Genomic DNA, 19,003 nt, shown 5'->3' on the forward strand with positions numbered 1-19,003 from the left:
TTGCTTTACCACTGAATTACATCCCCAGTTTTTTTTAACTGTTTGAAACAGGATCTTGCTAAATTGCTTAGGGCCTTCCTAAATTGCTGAGGCTGGTCTCCAATTTGCCATCCTCCTGCACTGACCTCCCAAGTCCTTCGGATTACAGGAGTGCACCACCACATCCTAAAGTATGTGCACCACAGCTATTGGGCAGTTTTTAATAGACTGCAGGTATTTAAAATGAATTTCTGCCTTTTTCAGAGATAATAAACTTAACAGTGAATACACAAGCTAGGCTATTACTTTATGCTGACCAATCAACCCATCTACACTTAACCAGGTTATTTTTGTTGTTGTTGTTTTGTTTTTGGGGTCACACTATGGAATAAATGTACGTCAGTCATTATTAGCACTTTAACGGTCACAACAAAATAACTTTTAAACTCTGGATTCAAAAAGATTTCTGCTACCTAGAAATGCTTTCCACTCAAGCCAGAAGATAACAAGGGAAACCTTTCTCCATCTAGTGTTTTTAGGATATTGGTTCTATCACGAACCATCCTAGAGGGACTTTAGAATGTCAACAGGTCCCTTGGCTCATTACCCCTCCAGTTTACTCTACAAGCACTGGGGATACATAGACGAAGTAAATGGGGTCCCTGACCCAGGAGGAGTTTGTGGTTACTTATATCTGCTGACATCTCTCCCCTGGCCACCTGCTCTATCTAAGGGGTGATCAGACTTGTCTCTCCAGGCTGTGTTCAGGATCAAGAGTCCCCAGCCCAGTTGTGTCCCCCTTCCATCTTCCTCAGTGTCAGCCCTTCTAACCTCAGTTAACCTTCCCAGGATCCTCAGCTTCCAGCTCCCTCTCCTCTGACATCATGGCCCTCTTCCCCTAGCCCTCCTGGGGACTGTGCTATTTCTCCAGGCCTTCCTCTTCACTACAGGGCTTTCCAGCCTCAGCATCTTCTCCATCACCCTCTGACACCCCCAGAAACACCCTTAATACCCAGCTTTGGGACACCCCCCCTTATCAGGTCTAGATTCCGCTGCAGACTCCGGCGCCTCCTCTGCAGGGTCCTCCATCCCACCCCCACCCCACCCTCCTCCTGTCATTTCCCTGCTCCGCTCAGAGCACTTCCTCTTGTAGGGTCCTCGCGCAGTGACAAGGATCCCACTCAACGCCCTCCCTCGGTGCTCGGACCTGCCTCTGCTCCGAGCCCCGCCATCCCTGTCGCAAGCCTACGTCCGCGCCAGGGCCTGCCAGCGCTCAGGGGCCCTCGGCGGCGCCCCGGGGTCCCCTCACTGGCCGCCGCACCTCCTCGGCCGGCTGCGTGTTGAGCACCAGCACCAAGCAGGCCGGGTGGCAGTGCAGCCGGAGGAAATGGTAGAGGAGCCGATCTGCGCCGAGCCCGCGGGCGCACACGACCAGCCCGTCAGTGTCGAGCAGTTCCAATACCAGCTGCCTCTCATACTCCAACAGCGGCGCCATGGCTATCCGTCGAGCCGGCAATCCCGGCTCCATGGGCGCCCTTCCCGGGCCGCGGCCGAATGAAGGCGGAAAGAGCCGAACGGAGACGAGCGTTCGCCGAACGCTGCCGAAGAGAGACGAGCCCCGCGAGGACGAGCGCTGGCCGAACGCAGCCGAGGAGGAGGCGAGGAAAGCCGAGGCTGGGACGAGTGCGGGACGAAGGTAGCCGAAGAGAGCCGAATGCAAGCCGAGTGCAAGCCGAAGGTATACTGAAGAGGAACCGAGGCCGAGACTAGAGTCGCCCGAAGGTAGCCGAAGGAAGCCGAACCCCAGGGCAAGTCCTGGTCAAACCGTGCCGGAGTGGAGCCGAGTGGAACCGAAGATTCTGAGGTGTCAGTGCTCGGAAGTGGCGTCACTTCCAGGCCTCAGGCTCCATCCTGATGCTTCTGGGTACCTTAGACTTAGAACGCAAGCTACCAAAGTCCCAGGAGAGAGGAAAGTCTCGGGTATTTAATCTCCAAACATCGACAGTTAAAAAAAAGCGAATTGTTAGTATTTCAGGTGCGCCTAGATTTTTCCTCAGGATGAGGGTTAGTCTTTATTTTTGAAGCTTACCTTCTCCCTATTATTTATTTTTTTTTAATTAAACAGAATATCAGCTACTTTGCTTCTAAAGGCCTTGAATACAATAAGCTATTTTAAAAGTCGCCACCTGGAGTCTCCGCAGCAGCTGCGTCCCGCCTTCCACTAGAGGGACCCCGTGCGTCGCATTTGTCCACACCCAGAGAGGCCTGTTAACCCAACTGGGGACTGACTGGTCCTGTGCAGGAATCCCCTGTCCCTCCCCACGACTCCACTTTCATCGCCAGAAAATAGAAAATACGACTAAGCAAAAATAAAATGACTTGATATTCCAGTTACCCAGAAATAACCACTGTTGCTTCATAAATCTGTTTTTAGTCCTTTCCCCCCCTAAACTCTGTGCACTTGCACACACACACACACACACACACACACACACACACACTCTCACACTCACACACAGTCACACAGAGTTCTTTTACTTCTGTAACACAATAAATGATCCTAATCTAAACCCCTAGTTTGTCACTAATGTTAGCAAACTTTAAAACATGATATTAATGCGCTTTCACAAAGTCCTTTGATAGGACTGTTGAGGTGTCTGTGATGTGGGTGTACCACACTTTTTTCTTTCTTTCTTTCTTTCTTTTTTTTTTATCTAATCCTTTATTAGAGAACACTTAATAAAAGTTCGTTTCTGCCCTCCCCCCATATTATAATCTTTCACTACATATCTTTGTGTAGAAATTTAACTATGTCCTTAAGATACACTTCTGGAAATGGATAATCACTGGAACAAAGAGAACCCATATCTGTAAGGGTTTTCATGATACATTCGCATTGACACACTGCTCCCTGGAATATCTGCACCCATTGACATTCACACTGACAGATTCCAAGAGGATCTGTCTCTCTACCTTCTTAATATTCTATTTTTTTTTTGTTGTTGTTTACATTTTGTCATGATGGAAACAGCATACAGGAATTCCTGAGTTCTGCTTAAGTGGAACGACATGGCTGTAGACACAACTGCATCATTTCCCGGGCAACAGATGTTCATCTCTGCAGTTCCACAAGTGAGAAGGATGGAGGCCCAGGGAGGTTACGGAATTTGGCCCAGGCTGAGGAGCTCCTTAGTGTGTTTCTCAGATTCAGTTCAGGATTGGGTAACGGGAATTCAGCCCATGTTTAGGGAATGTGTTTTGGGACTGATAATGCTGATGTGTTAGCCCGATTGCCCAGCTGCGGTAGGCAGATGGCTCCTGAAAGGTGCCATCCTAATCTGCATGTTATTGTCCATGACAAAAGGGGCTTTGCTAATATGGTTAAACTGAGGACCTCGAGATGGGAGATCATCCCGGTTATCCAGGTGAGGCCAGTGTCACCACAAGGGTTCTTCTAAAGAAAAAAGAGGGGTAAAAGAACTGTGTGTGACAGGGGAAACCGAGGTTGGGGTGATGTGGAAGGGTCCCTAAGCCAAGAAATACGGCTGTTAGGAGTTGAAAATGGCAAAAAAATAAAATAAAATAAAATAAAAAAATAAATAAAAAAGGATTCACCCTAAGAGATTCCAGAAGGATCACCCCGCTGACCCATTTTGGACTTCTTACCTCTAGAACTGGAAGCTAATGAATCTGTGTTGGTTAAGCCACTCAGTTTCAGGTAACCGGTTATCTTGTCATAGTGAAGCAATTGGAAGTGAATATACAGCTTTCGTTATTTCTACTGCACTGAACTTTAAAGGTGAAGTCCCTAGCTGTCAAAACAGAACAAAGCAACAACAACAAAACCACTGATAGGAATATACAGTGGAGCAGTCATTTTGGAGGGTGATTGGTCAAAAAATATTTATATAACTTTTAAATTCCTGTGTAGATGGATGCACATGTGAAGATACATATACCCAGTGAATGTTCACTGGGCGCTTGGTGTGTTCGGTGGGCGCCCCATGTGTATGTACTAATTTCTGAGAGTAAACAAACTGGGCAAAATCCCTGCCACTATGGGGCTTGTGTTCTAGTGGGGAGCTTGTGCAGGAGGGTATTCATTCATCATCTGTGGGGGGCCAACCTTACGGGTGACTGAGTTACACTCCCCAGCTGGGTGCTGAGGCGCTCAGTCACAGAAATGGGTGTGTCTTGCTACAGCCCCATGGGTGAAGCTACGCTCACCTGTTCCTTTGTAATATAACCCCTTCGTGTGTCCCCTCCTCTTACTGTGCCCTTGGGTGTGGCCTACCCAGATGTCAGTCAACCTGCTGACAGTGGACATCATGAAGATAGACTCAGCCCCCTGAAACCTGACCCCTTGCCTCATTTGAATAGCTTCCCTCAATAAAAGGGGTCAGCCAGCGCTTGCTCTCGCTCTCTCCCTCTTTCTGCAAACCCTTAAGGTCAGAGGAGCTGTCACAGCGACCCCAAAGAAAAAGGCATTTGTGTCTCTTGTGTGGTTATGTCGTGCAGCCCAGTTAGCCCAGTTTAACTAGAGTGACCCCTGAGCCTTTTAGTTGTGAGAATAGAAACCCGGCGATCATCATTGTGTGAATCATTGTTCCTTCTTGGACATTTCTACTAAATCTCCAATCATAGGAGACTAGTCAACTTTTCATGCACCTCTGTTAAGTGAACTGTCCTGCAGCTATTAAAAGTTGAATGTAGAAAAGACACCCAGTGCCTGTTATGCATAGAAAAGAGCAGTTGTAAACCAATAACGTGTAGTAGAATCCCATTTGTCTAAAAACATCAGAAAAGCAAATTGGATCCTCATGTGGACGGCATGGAAAACTCTGGAATGATACAAAATCTCAACACTAGCAGTGGCCATTGGGGAGTTGAACTGAATGGTTGGCACCAGCATTAGAAATTTAGATTTCAGTTTCTTCCCTCCTGTTCTGTTTGTTTTTCTTACCATGAACTTATATTGCTTTTATAATAAAAGCAGAAAGAAAAATTTCACAGTGATTGTTTAAATATTTCATCAGCACTAAGATATACCTTGTGCGTTCTAGATTTAATATGTGTGGTGGGCCACAGTTAAGTGTTGTTATCTACAGAGGCAGACTTTCGTAAAATGTAACAGATTATATCTACAAATTTAATTTTGTTTCTGGGTAAATGTTTTCACCTGAAAGTGAAGGGATTCCATGAGCCCCCTGCCAAAAAATTACTGTCACAATAAATTTCCAAATCTTTTATTTTTGTTTTGTATCTTAGACTGTTTTTTTCCCCCTTAGACTATTATGATCACTGAAACCATTTCTTTCCCTCTAGGCCACTCTGCAGTTTTCAGTTTTGCCCACGTGTGTACCGGGCAGTCACTTACCCTTTGGCCTTTGGCGTGAGACTAGGAATGAGATTAAGCATCATTTTCTGACTCGAGTGGGAATTCAGCACCCCTCAGTTAACTTTGCCTCAAATGCCACACTTAGACCACTGTCAGCATCATCACTGCAAGCAACTTCATTCCCTGAGGTGAGTCTTTCTACATATCCCGGATCATCCCTTGGTATCTGTCGGGGTTAGGTTGCAGGATCCCTGCAGATGCCATTTCGTGCAGCTGCTCAAGTTCCTTGTACAAAATGGTATGCTATTTGCTTGTCACCTCCCTTACCCTGTATTCCTTGAATAATTTCTAAATGCCATGACACTAGATGTCCTTACTGCATTGTTTGGGGAATGATGACAGGGAAAAGTTTGTCCATGTTCATTACTGATGTGGTACTTGTGAGTATTGCCAGTCTGAACTTGGTTGAATCCGTGGTCGTAGAGCCCACAGATACAGAGAGCTCCGTACACTTGGCTGGATTCAGGGATGGGAAGTACCCCAAGGCCTCCCTTTTCTTGGAGTTCTTTCTCAAAAGGAGGCCACTGACCAAAGAGCCTGTGTTCAATAATCTGTGTTCAAAAACCCAGGGGTCCTGAGAGTATATGATAAGGAAACTTCTAGTTTGGCTGTCCAGAAAGGCTTTCTGGAGGAGCTGACGTTTGAGCACAGCTCTGAAGCCTGGCTAACCAAGGGGAAAAGGAGAAAAACTTGTTTGGGGCAGAAGGAGCTGCAAGTGGAAATTCCTTAGGACATGAACAAACCCATAATAGGGAAGTGATCCCTGGGCGGAGCGCCTCTCCTAGGGCTGGTCACCAAGGAGCTTCTTAGAGTTTGCTGTGGTGGTTTAAGGGCTCAGCTGGAGCTTGGGGTGGGATTGGCAAGTGCTGGGTGCTGAGGCTGGGAAATAAATCTTCATCGGACTGCTCTGTGCCAGGTGCAAACAGGTAACCACCATTGCAAGTGTAGTTCCTAGGTTCTGTGAAGTGCTCATTATACATTAGGGGAGACTAAGCAGTTTTCTCACTTTATTCTGCAACTCTCTGAGGCAAGTGCTAGTATTCTCTCTCTTTTTTTTTTCAAATGAGAGTCTAAGACTCAGAGGTGTTGAGTAACTTGTCCAAGGCCACCTAACTATGCCTGGGGCGGAGCCCAGGCTAACTGACTTCTAAATATGTTAATCACTTTCCGGCTTCTGGCTCTTTCAGATGTCTAAAGACCTTAAATGCCACCCCAGTCATTTAAATTTGAACTTGTGGCTCAGATGATTCCCATCCTTCTGTGTTTTAGCGTGCCTTTAGCATAAAGGCAAAATGTTTTTGGATCACTGCCTCATGATGAGAGTAGAACTTTTATGTCCAGGATTGAGATAGTACTTGTTAAAAAGTTCCTATCAATTCAGCAACACTTGCACATACATTGTGTCTTATCAATGCGATAATCTCTACAAACACTAAAAAAAAAAAAAAAAAAAAAAAAAATTCATGACTGTACTCACAGTGACTCAGGAGGATAACAAGTTTGAGGCCAGCCCAGGCAACTCAGTGAGAACGTGTCTCAATATAAAAGGGGTAAAGTGCCCTTGGGTTCAATTCCTTGTATCAAAAATAAGGAATTTTTTTCCCAGTGTCTGTCTTTAAAAAGCCTGTTTCTGATTCCATTTTCAGACAATGCTTGGTACATGCGGGTCTAGAGAAGCAGTGTTATATTATTTGGGGTTCTCCAGAGAAATAGAATTCAGAAGATGAAGATATCCATAGAGAGATTTATTATAAGGAAAAGGCTCACATAATTTTGGAGGCTGACAAGACCCAGGGTCTAAGGGGTGAATTGGCAGACTGGAATCTCAGGAGACCTGATAGTATCATTCTGCTTCAAAAGCCAGCAGACTCAAAACCCTGGAAGAACTGATGTTTCAGTTCAAGTTGGAAGGCAGGAAAAAAACACCAGTTGGGGAGGGTAATATATTTAGTCAGCCCATTGATTTCAGTGTTAAACTCATCCAAAAACATCTCCACAGAAACACCCAGAATAATGCTTGAGCAAACATATGGGTGCACCATGTCCTAGTCAAGTTGACCCACAAAATGAACCATTATAAATTGCAAGACCCCTGGAGCTCTGCCCAGGACCTGAGATCCATAGGGGCCCCCACTGGTGGGTTTCACTCATATTGATTCTCTGAAAATAGAGGACCCAGTGGTGCGTATCAGTTATGTTAATTCTCTGAAGATGGTGTCACCTGAATTCTAATGCTGTATGAGGTTCACTGAAAGAAGATTTTCTATTTGGTTAACTAATTATTACTCATAGAGGCAGAAGGAATTTAATCATTAAGTGAATCTTTTCTCTTGGAAATAAGGACTTTTGATGACTCTGCAATTAAATTAAAAACATTTTTACTGTTTGACAAGCCATTCATCATTAATGGAAATCGGGAGGGAAAAAAGGTAAGAATGAAGTTGAACGTGAAAACTAATTACCTGTTCCTCTTTGGAGCAAGTAGTTTTTTCTAAAAATGATAGTGGTTCATATGGATCAGGCAATTAACCTTCTGTAGGGTTTGACGTGGAGCCCTGAGAAGCTTTTCTGTGGAGAAAATAATACCTACACACGGCAAGCTTGGCAAAGTATTTTTTTTCTTATTTTTGGAAATATTACTTACAGCATTGTCCTTTTTAGCATATATTTTAAGGGGGGCAGGACCAGCTACACAATTTGTGGGGCACAGTGCAAAATGAAAATGTGGGGTGTCTTTGTTAGAAAATCATTGAGATTTTCATGATGGCAACAGCAGAGCAATCAGCCAGACAAGGGCTTTCTGAGCATGGGGCCCAATCTGCCTCTCAGGTCATGGGCCTGGAAGCCAGACCTGAGAAAGAGCTTTGACCTTGAGAAGGGTTGTGCTAAGAGTTGTCTTTTTTCAGCAGACACTGATGATGTTGTTGAAACACATTTGCCTGATTTGGAGTTTGGGCCTCTTGCACTGGGTTAATGACTAGTGCCCATTCCCCAGGCAACTCTTTCATAAGGGGACTTTGATTTAGACTTCAGATGCTTTTCCAAAGATGCTTCCTTTCCTTACAGTCTTATAGAAGTGCAGGGTTGGTAGAAGAAGACATTAAATTGCATCTGATTATTGAGCCATGTTACTTACAGTGAGTGACCTGCAAGTTAATGTTAAAAAGTAAATAAATCATGCATTTTTATTTTAAGACTTTGCTATTGAGGTGGAACATGTGAAATAGAATCAAGTCTGTAAATTATAAGCAACACAAAGTTATTATTCCAAGGACCCATGTAATAATAATAATACTATGATAATCAAAAAATTCCAAGTGACAATGTTTTGCAGCAAAACCCCAAAGACTACAGTTTCTTACAACTGATTTTCATAAATGAAAAAGGAAAGGTGCATAATGGTGTTATAATTTACTGCCTTTTGTGGATAAGGTATATATATATATACACACACACACACACACCACATATACATTTTATAGACTATGCTTGAATAAGAAATATTTGATTGATTTATGTTGCATATACATAGAATCTGGCAGGGCATGTAACAACTAACAGTGCTGGTTTTCTGTTGAAGGAAATTGGAGACATGGGTATGAAGATGAGAGGGAGAATTCTTTTACTGTTTATCTTTTAATTCATTAATTTTTGTATGTTGCACTAAATTTTGGGCTAAAAGCATGAGTTTTGATAAAGAAAATGACACACACACACACACACACACACACACACACACACACACCATGGAATTTTATTCAGCCATAAAAAGAAAATGAAATGACTTGGCACTGGAAGGAAAATGGATGGAACTGGAGACCATCATAAAAATTAAAAGGGAGCCCAGTAGGAAAGGGAAGAAGGGGTGGGAGGCAGAGGAAGCATGGGGGCGCTGGCAAGTGATATTGGCTAAATTATATTATTACATTGTGTGCATGTATGGCTATGCAGCAACAAATCCCATCGTTATGTACAACTCTGATGCACCAGGGAAAATGCAGGGAAAAAAAGAAATAAAAGTTTGGTAAATAAATAAATGCATCTAAGTTATAGCTCATTTGAAAGAAATTCTGTTTTGCATTTCTTCATGGCCTGGTCCTTTCTTGACCCCTGAAATTCTTGATTTGGAATGTCTCCTTATATTTTTCTAAGAAATACCACTGAGTGAAGGTTATTTCTCAATTACAAAAAAATAGGTTTCGGAAATTCAAGTTGGCTCATCTCAAAGGTGGGCAATAGATCTAATCATTGCCCATTTCTACTTACACAGAAATATATGACAAACAGCATTGACATTTACAGTGAGAATGATGTTTGGAAGCCAAGCAAGTAGTTCAAAGAAGGAAATGGGCTGATAGTTTGTGGATCATTTCAGTGGGAGAGATAAGCTTGTAGAATAGCTTATTCATGAGAATTGCCCTTTAAGACTAATAAATCAAAAGGCTGGCTCATGGCTCTTTATCCAATCTTGAAAAAAATCTATTCTACTTCCAGACAGATTCTTGCAGTTTAACCATAAATTCTTACCAGAGAACATAACGATCAGTCATTGAGTGGATGCTGTGGTCTGCCACTCAGAACCCTTCTGCCCCTCAAGTCAAAACAGGCATTCAGCCTCCGTCTGCTTGAAACGTTGGAGGGCTCTGAGTCTCTAAGACTTGCTCCAATGAACAAAGCCACCTTACCCAAGAATACTTCTTCCTGGGCTGCCAGATACAATTTGAATAGACACACTGATAACTGGCAGCACCCCACAGTGGTTTCCTATGGGGTATAAACTATCATAGCAGGCAAACAGCAGACCTGTCTATAAATTTCTGGACACTAGTCTTATCAAAAGGTGCTCTCTGTATCCTTGGATCTGGGTGACCTTTGTGACTACCTCCATGAACAGAGTGTGGCAGATGTGATGCCGTGTGACTTCCAAGGTTGATTCACAAAGGACCATGCCAGTTTCCCTTGGGATACGCACTCAGAGATACTTTAGCTGCCATGTAATGTATCTGGCTACCCCGAGACCACTATTAAAAGAGAGAGAAAGGAAGAGAGGGATGGCTGGCTGAATGGGGGTGGGGGAGAAAAAGTGGAGAGACTGAGACATGCCCAAGGGACCATAGAAGTATTAGCTCTCTAGTTGATTGTGTGTTCTCAGCCCTGCAACCAGACATGTGAATGAAAAAACCTTTGTGATGGTCCCCATCCCACCTAGTGTCTCACTGTAATGTCACAAGACACCACAGTGAGATTTGTCTAGCTGACCCCAGCTGACCTCCAGAATTGGAGCAAAGTGATTGCTATTATTATTGTTTTAAGTCACTGTTTTTTTAATACACATATATTTTTAGTTGTTGATGGACCTTTATTTTATTTATTTATATGTGGTACTGAGAATCAAACCCAGTGCCTCACACGTGCTAGGCAAGTGCTCTACCACAGAGCCACAATGCTGGCCCTTAAGTCACTGTTTTTGTTTGTTACCCACCAGCACTGGAATACAGCTGCTTGCCAAATTTTGTATCTTTTGCTGGAGCAGATCAGTATCTCCTTAGAAACATGGGGTGTGACCACTGATCTAGCAAATATGTTGAGTTTCACCCCCTTTTGGAGAGGAGGACCAGAGACAGTTTCCATTTATAAGCATGGGCAAGAGTACGCATTGACTGTCTAGTCCCAAGCATAGCTTAACTTTTCTGCTCTCTGCCAAAATACAGATCCAAAGGTCCTGGATCCTGTGGACATCCCATTGGTCTACTATACTGGTGACATCATTGACATTCCAGATGAGCAGCATATTCCACACTTTGGAATTCTGCTCTGAGCCCTATATAAATGTCTTGAAAGGGTATGAGCTTTGTGAGGGAACGAGGTAAGAAACGAGCCTCTATAGGAGATCCAGTTCCTGGCTCAGATAACCCTTCATCTTGGGCTGCATGACCTATGCAGATGCTGTGTATTAAAGATGTCTGTGATGCTGATGGACACCATATGGATTTATGGCAAGTCCCTATAGGAGACCCACAATGCAGACCTCTGTGATTTTAGAGCAAGGCCATGCTACCTGCATTGGAGAATTACACCCATTTTGAAAAGTAGCTCCTAGTGTACTACTCAGGTGTGGTAGAAAAAGAGTGCCCCACTCAGGATAGCAAGTGACCATGTGGCCAGAACTGTCTATCATAAGCTGGCCTCTGCCAGGCTCTCCACGTCCTAAGGACAGGAAACTGGTGGCTTGATAGAGCAATAATGTGACCTGTGGCAGGTGCGGATGGGCACAGCTTGGAAGGGATACCATCTTTCAGGACACAGTCTACCCCTACATGAATCACCAGTGTGTGGTGGCGTCTCCCCATGAGGTAGGACAGGTCTGGGAACCAAGGAGTGGTTCCAATGACCTATATGGAGAATTTGTGCTCCTTGTCCCCACAAATTTGGATCTATAGGTTTAAAACTCCTGATTCCTAGAGAGGGAATGCTCACACCAGAAGGTTCAACAAAAGTTATTTATACTTGAATCTATGGCTGTTCTCTGTCACCCCAGCCTCCTGGTACCAAGAGCAGAGAGTAAGTGATGAGAGGAGTCACCATTCTGACAAGTGCAGTTGTCCCTCATCTTTAGGAGCATGTTGGACTGCTGTTACGCAGAAATGGCGGGGAGAATGGCACTGACACACAAGTGAGTTCCCTGGGCATGTTTTGATATTAGTTGGCCCACTCTGGATGGCAAAAGGGAGTAGCCAAAAAGTGTAGGTCACCATGCCTGAGAAGCACAAGTGACCAAGTGCTTAGATCCTTTGGGAATAAGGGTCTGAGTGGTTCCATCTTGTCAAGCAGAGGTGCTCACTGTGGGCATGGAGAATCTAGAATGGTTTCTAGAATAGCTCAGCGAGCTCCTCCTGGGATCCGCAGAGGCCTTGGTTGTGGCTGCATCACCTTCTTTGGACCAATCCTGTGTCCTCTGCTTCCTCCAAGGTGTTGAGAATTCCCTAATGAGTTCTCTGTGTGCCAATCTCTTTCTCAGAGTCTGTTTCTGGGAGAATTTGGTTTGTGACAGCCGTGCAGTGCATTTATCAATTATTAGGCATATTTTAACATCATTATACACATGCATAGCATACAAAAGTTGGAAAACACAGAACAATAAAAAGAAAGAAAATAAACATTAGCCATAATCATTATTTTGTGGGTAGCTATTTATTTAAACGATACCACACATATTCTATTGCAATTTGGGGATCAGTGGAGACAGGTGCTATGTGGCAAGCAATTGAAATTGATTCTGGCTTATTAAAAATCAAAGGAATTTGTGGAAAGCGACTGCACAATTCTCATGATTTCCAGGAAGACTGGAGAATCAGTTATTAGAAAGGGCAGGAACTAAGAAAGTTAGGGACCAAGATCATAGGCAGATCTACCCTCCTCTCTACCTCCAGGAAGCATGGCCCACTGGGTGGTGGATGTGTTCTCCTCCAACTCTTGGCATCTCTTATTTCAGATTCAATCCCCAGAATCAAGGTGTTAGGGCAGGCCCCAGATGGCTATAGTTAGGCTCCCTTGCTGAGTCTTCTAGTGGGCTCTGTTATGATTTATGTTAGTAGTAGCCAAGGCTGTGTATTGGCTATGTTATGGTTAGTGTGTAGTCAAGGTCAGAAACACTCTGCTTCAGTACACTGATTTGCTTGTGAGCATGTGCCCACTGATGTAACCTGTCAGCAGTGTGCCTTCTTTGTTTGTATATAAAAAGGAGGCTAAAGGGAACTGGCTGGGGCTGCAGCTGAGAACCTTTGGATAACATATGGCATGTCGACTATCCTAACTGTGTCTTGCATCTTCTTCCGCCTGCCGGGGAGCCCTGAACCTTGCTTCCTGGGTCTGAGCCCCCTGCACAACAGAAAGTGTCTGAATAACCCAGCTGCCCCTGAGCAGGAGAGGCCTGGAAAGGAGTGTAACAGCCCTTTTCTGCTTCAGGGAAGTCTCTTTCCTTTGGTTCCTTGTCCATGACTTGCTGCCCTATATGCCTGCTGATCATTCTTGGCTTTCTATTAATATTAAAGAAAGGACAAAGGGCACATCGTGTTCTTTTCTATGATTTCTAATAAGTACAGATGAATCTGCAATTATATAAAGGTAAACATTTAATAAAAATCCAACCTCAATAAATGTACGATTAAAAAAATTAAAAAAAAGAATTGGGCAGCAAAAGGTTGGGGGGTAGCTCAGTGTGTGGGGTTGAAGCCTGTAGATGCCCTGGCTTCACTGAGGGATTTCTGGAATTTACCACTGCTATGTCTTTCCTATTTGTTTCTCCAAAGAAACAAACCAATGCTGGAAGAAAAATACACCACTGTTCTATTGGGGGATGTTTAAGTTTGGCTTCCAGAGCTCCGGGACTTGGCCAGCATGTTCCTGAAGAACAAAGTTTAGCAAGGGCCCTGCTTCCTCTGTCTTTGGGGAAATCTGCTTGTTTCCACTTGAAATGTTTCTTCACACACTGTATTTCTCTTTTTCAAGGAATTTATTTAAAATTGGGAATTTTAAATCAAATCTTATAATCTCACAAATCTTTCTCTATTGTAGCTATGGGCTGGATTTTAAATTTCTTAATGTTAGTCCATTCTTGATTTCCATGGGCATTTTATTCAATCAGGTAATGCCGTTTCTTGAAGGCCCATCGAAGTGTATGTGTGAGGTGTAACCACAGTAGGCAAAGAGGAGCTTCCTTTCAAGAAGCCCAGTCTTTTGGAAAAGCATAGGTTCTGGAACCAGAGAGGCATGTCAGTAAATTCTTCCTGTGTATCTTATTAGTAGTGTGGCTGCAAGCAAGTCTCGAGTCTTGGACTTTAAAAAATTTTTTTTTTAGTTGTAGATGGACACAATACCTTTAATTATTTACTCTTATGTGGATCCAACCCAGTACCTCACATGTGCTAGGCAAGTGCTCTTCCCCTGAGCCATAACCCCAGCCCCAAGTCTCGGACATTTTGCCTATAAAATGGGAGAACAGTAATGGATGGTTCCTCACAGAAATGTCTCAATAATCAACTGAATTTCCCTGTGCAGAGTCGGAAATCAGTAAATATCAGGAAAAGGATATTTTGAATTAAGTAGACTCTTGCAGGAGCAGAACAATTTGGTAACACAGATTTGAAAACACATCACACAGATAATTTTGTTAGTTTGAGTTGTAGCTTCAAAGGACTATATTTCATAGTAAATTTTCAGTCCCTGAGAAAGTACATATTCCTCCTCTGTTTTTTTTTTCCTTCACTATACCCCTTATTCCTCATACTAGGTTGTATATTAAAATATATTATTAGAGTAGAGTAAAAATATATTTGGATGAAACTTTACCTCATTTTTTTTTCCAGCAAAATGACTATGGTTCCAAAGAAAGGAGATTGAAATGAAATAAATGAAAATTGAATATTAACTGTTTGGGGAATTTATTTTGAGTTGACAGAAAATCCAAGGGAAGGAATGAAAAATAGATAAATAGGGTTTCAATTAGGCTTAAATATAGGTGGATTTTTAGTGTATATACATACACATGCACAGTATATTTTTGTGGTTTGCAATGTATAGCACATAGACTGTGTGAATATAGCTACGAAGCTTAACCTTATTTGTATGCCCATAATAATTAGTGTGCTTTGTTATTTTGTTCTAGTTGACTTGCATAAATACAAAGTTCTGCCTTGATGGAATCAGCAATAAATCCTGAAGACTCTTTCATCTTTTTACATCTTTCACCCAAACACAACTCCACAAATGTAGGGGGTGTGAGAAATTGCTTATTTATTTGGATGAAGGAAATAAATTTCTTTCCCATACTAATTAGTGTGAGTTTCTAATCTCATTAGATAAAGAATTTAAAAGACTCCTGAATGATTCAAAACTAGTTAATAATATCTTAATTATCTTGCATCATTTTAATAAAAACAAAAATGTCCCTCTGGGTTGTACTTTGTCTCGGTAGGAATGATGACTGATGGGGATTTAGGGAATGGCTATTTATGTAAGTAGCAAATTCTTCAAAAAGAAACATGTGAATCACATCAGAATCATTGGCTGGACTCTGGAGAGGTGGCTTTTTTGGAGATAAGATGGTCACCAGGAGGAAAGGGCCAGATGTTAGGGACAGAGTGGGAGAGATCAGGAGATGTGCTAGTTTGTGCTCTGGTGGAGCAAGACTGGATGGGTTAATTCTCTGGGTGAGTTTCCCTTGTAGGGTGAGGACTAGGAGAGAAGTGGGGAAGAGCTTCCTCAGGTTGAATGAGGAGGGGGTGAACCCCACTATACTTACACTCTGAGTTTGAGGGACACTGCTAGGTCCAGATGCAGTGGCTTTGGCATCACTGCTCATGACCACAGAGGAGCAAGTGCATGAGAAAAACTAACTACATAGGTAAGGGTACCAGACGTCAGTGCAGGATGAAACCCAGCACCCAGAGCAAATACCACCTGTGAGCTAGAGGAGCCACAGGGAAAGGGCACATGTTCACCGTATTTCTATGTCATGCTTTAACACGATTTGGGGGGATCATTTACCTTGTAAACATTACACTTGTACTTTTAAAAGGTAAAGAGGTAGATGGGCTGGGGATGTGGCTCAAGCGGTAGCGCGCTCGCCTGGCATGCGTGCGGCCCGGGTTCGATCCTCAGCACCACATACCAACAAAGATGTTGTGTCCACCGAGAACTAAAAAATAAATATTAAAAATTCTCTCTCTCTCTCTCTCTCTCTCTCTCTCTCTCTCTCTCCCCTCTCTCACTGGAGAGAAAATATGTGATTGACAAATTAAAATCTATGATGGACACAATAGCTATCTAATTTGTGGGTTGTTTAATACATAAAATAGAATCAAATGAAGTGGGAGACGTGATACATTTCTTGCAACACTCAGAGGAAGAGGACAAAGACATGAATGCCGACTTCAGAAAAGACAGAAGAGGAGAGCAGAGGGTGAGTAAGAATTTCTCAAGAAAGAAGTAGAAAGAAGTGGCATAGTAAGAAGGAATAATTCAGAGGGGTGATTGAAGATAGTTTTGGCCAAAGGAGGATGTAGATGTCAGACTTGTAGTTTACTAAGGATAAAAAGAGATTAGATTAATGGAAAGAGAGAAACAAATAGTTAACACACATAGCAACAAGTTAAAGGTTTTATGCTTGGTGTCTCAGAAATGTCACTTTAAAGGATTTGCAGAACCTCCATGCTGTTACCATGTGGCAGATAGTGGAAAAAATGTGAAAAAATTTCATCTACAAATCAATGATATAGGCTATGCAGATGAAATGCTTGACTCTTAAGAAAAATGAGCACTTGGGATAAAAGACTATTTCACAAGGGAAAAAAAACAAGAGATTAAAAAAAAGATTAATCTGAAACATCAAATGATCAAAGCCAATGAAACAGCTATACAGAAAATGGAGAGGAACATAGTGCATGGAGATTTTGATACCCAGCTCCTCTGCTGCTCATGTGGGAATTCAACAGAAAGGCCTTCTCGGGACACATATCTTTAACATTCTCTTCCTGAAAATAATTACTGATCGTCACATTCCAGACAGCTGAGAAGTGAATCAGATTAAAAAATTAACAATGTTGAATTCATGCTGTAAAATAACTAGTTGTAAGTCACTAAGTGAGCAATACATTAAATCTAAATTACTACTAGAATGCCTAGGGAAAAATAAAAATATTCACAAAATCTTCAAAAGCATAAAATATACAAATGTTGAGGTTCTCTAACAACAGAGCCAAAATGATGTGCATACACTGTATCATAGAAAGAGATTGACTTTAAGGAATTGGCTCATGGGATATAATGGAGAGTGGCAAATCTAAATTCATGTGTGGGATAGCAGGTTCAAGACCCAGGAGAATGGAGGGTGCAGGTAAAGTCCAAAGGCAGTCCACTAGAGAATTCCCTCTTACTTGGGGTAAATCCAACTTTCCCTTATATTCAAGTCTTCAACTGACTGGATGAGGCCCACCCACTTTGTGTAGGACAATCTGCTCTATTCTATTGATTGAAATGTTAATATTATCTAAAAACACCCTTGCAGAAACACCTAAAATGATGTTTGATCTGGATAGCCCATGGACCAGTCAAGTTGACACTTAAAATTAACCATCACAACAAATAAAAGTATTTTAATCATATGTACTGTGATCTCAAAGGTCAGATAACATCCACAAAACTGGAGAAAGTTGAGGAGAGAGAAAGAAAGAAGTACATGTAGTGGTGTGCTAGTAAACCAATTCTCCAAAACAAAAACATACCACTCCCTGTGCCGGTCAGCTTTCCGTTACTATAACAAACACTTGACACGTTGGGAACTTACATACAGAGAAGGTTTGTTTAGGCTCATGGTTCCAGAGGTTTTAGTCCATGATTGACTGGCTCCATTTCTTTGAGCCTGTGACAGTGTGGACAGCATATTATAGTGGAAGCACATGACGGAGCAAAACCATGAACTTGTTGGCCAGGAAGTGAAAGAGAGGAAAAGGAAGGGGCAGGAGTCCCACTGTCCCCTTTAAGAGCTTGCCCTCAGTAACTGGAAGGTCTCCCACTAGGCCCCGGCTCTCAGTGGCACCACACTGGGGACCGCACCTATGACACTTGGACCTTTGGGGGGGATGCTTAATATCTAAACTATAGTGTCCCCCAAGAAAAATCAGACAAAAACCCTTCTTCAATTTCTAGTATTTGCTGATTTTTATGGTGTAAGTACTCTGTAAAGGCGGATTTCAAGCCCAACATGGGGTTGCCCAGGAAGGCTGGGAAGAGGCTGCTCCAGGACAAGACCCCTCCAGTGCGCGCCGTTCACCTGTGCGAACACTAGGCTGAATCCTCACTTTTACCTCTCATTGTGTTTCGTTTTTTTTGTTTTTTTTGATTTCATTTGCCTACATATCTTTCTCAATTATTTAATTTCATCTCTTGGTACCAAGGATAGAACTCAGGGATGCTTAACCACCTGAGCCACATCCCCTGTCCTTTTATTTTATTTTTTTAAATTTTGAGACAGGGTCTTCCTAAGGTGCTAAGGTGGGCCTTGAACTTGCAATCCTCCTACCTCAGCCTCCTGACTCTCTGGGATTACAGGCGTGCGCCACCATGCCCAGTTTATGACCTTACTTAATCTTCTTCTTTCGTATATGCAAGTTAAGCGATAGGTAGTTTTGTTTTTTTAAAACCTTCTTTGAAATTTATCGTCATTTGTCGGAGAACTTTATCTGTTTGTGTTTATTGTCACAAGAAACACGTTCGATCTCTTGTTTCATGGCTGTAGACATTGACAGGGCAATGGCATTTTTATGTTTCTTCTCACGGCACACATGCTTGATTTTACATCTCATATTCTGCCATCAAAATTGATTTTCATTGCTTTTTTCCCCTCCTCTGCCTTCTTGAGGAGGATTCTTCTCAAGTTTATCTCCTGTGTTCATTTTCAGTTTTCTACAGAGTCCTTCTTGCTTAGTTTGAAACTATCTCCAGTGTGAATTTTGATTCTTTTCGTGGAATCTAGATTTCCTCGACCTGTTTTCTTCTTTAATGAGGGTCTTTTGCATTGATGCCTTCTTGTCCAGTGGCTCTCCACGTTCGTTTCTTAGTGACTTCCTG

The 19,003-nt window shown here is 42.7% G+C and overlaps 1 protein-coding gene across 1 annotated transcript in view; it reads right to left on the reverse strand.

The window, feature by feature from the left end:
* Ercc4 (ERCC excision repair 4, endonuclease catalytic subunit) overlaps nucleotides 1–1,554 on the reverse strand; it is a 28,310-nt gene extending 26,756 nt beyond the window's left edge. The window contains exon 1 of the mRNA XM_005323682.5: nucleotides 1,301–1,554. Within this exon, the coding sequence (XP_005323739.1) occupies nucleotides 1,301–1,507 (207 nt within the window). The 5' untranslated portion in view covers nucleotides 1,508–1,554. The remainder of the gene's footprint in view (nucleotides 1–1,300) is intronic.
* Between the last annotated feature and the right edge of the window lie 17,449 nt (nucleotides 1,555–19,003).

This window comes from Ictidomys tridecemlineatus, chromosome 10, assembly GCF_052094955.1.
Source record: "Ictidomys tridecemlineatus isolate mIctTri1 chromosome 10, mIctTri1.hap1, whole genome shotgun sequence".
NCBI classification, from domain to species: domain Eukaryota; kingdom Metazoa; phylum Chordata; class Mammalia; order Rodentia; family Sciuridae; genus Ictidomys; species Ictidomys tridecemlineatus.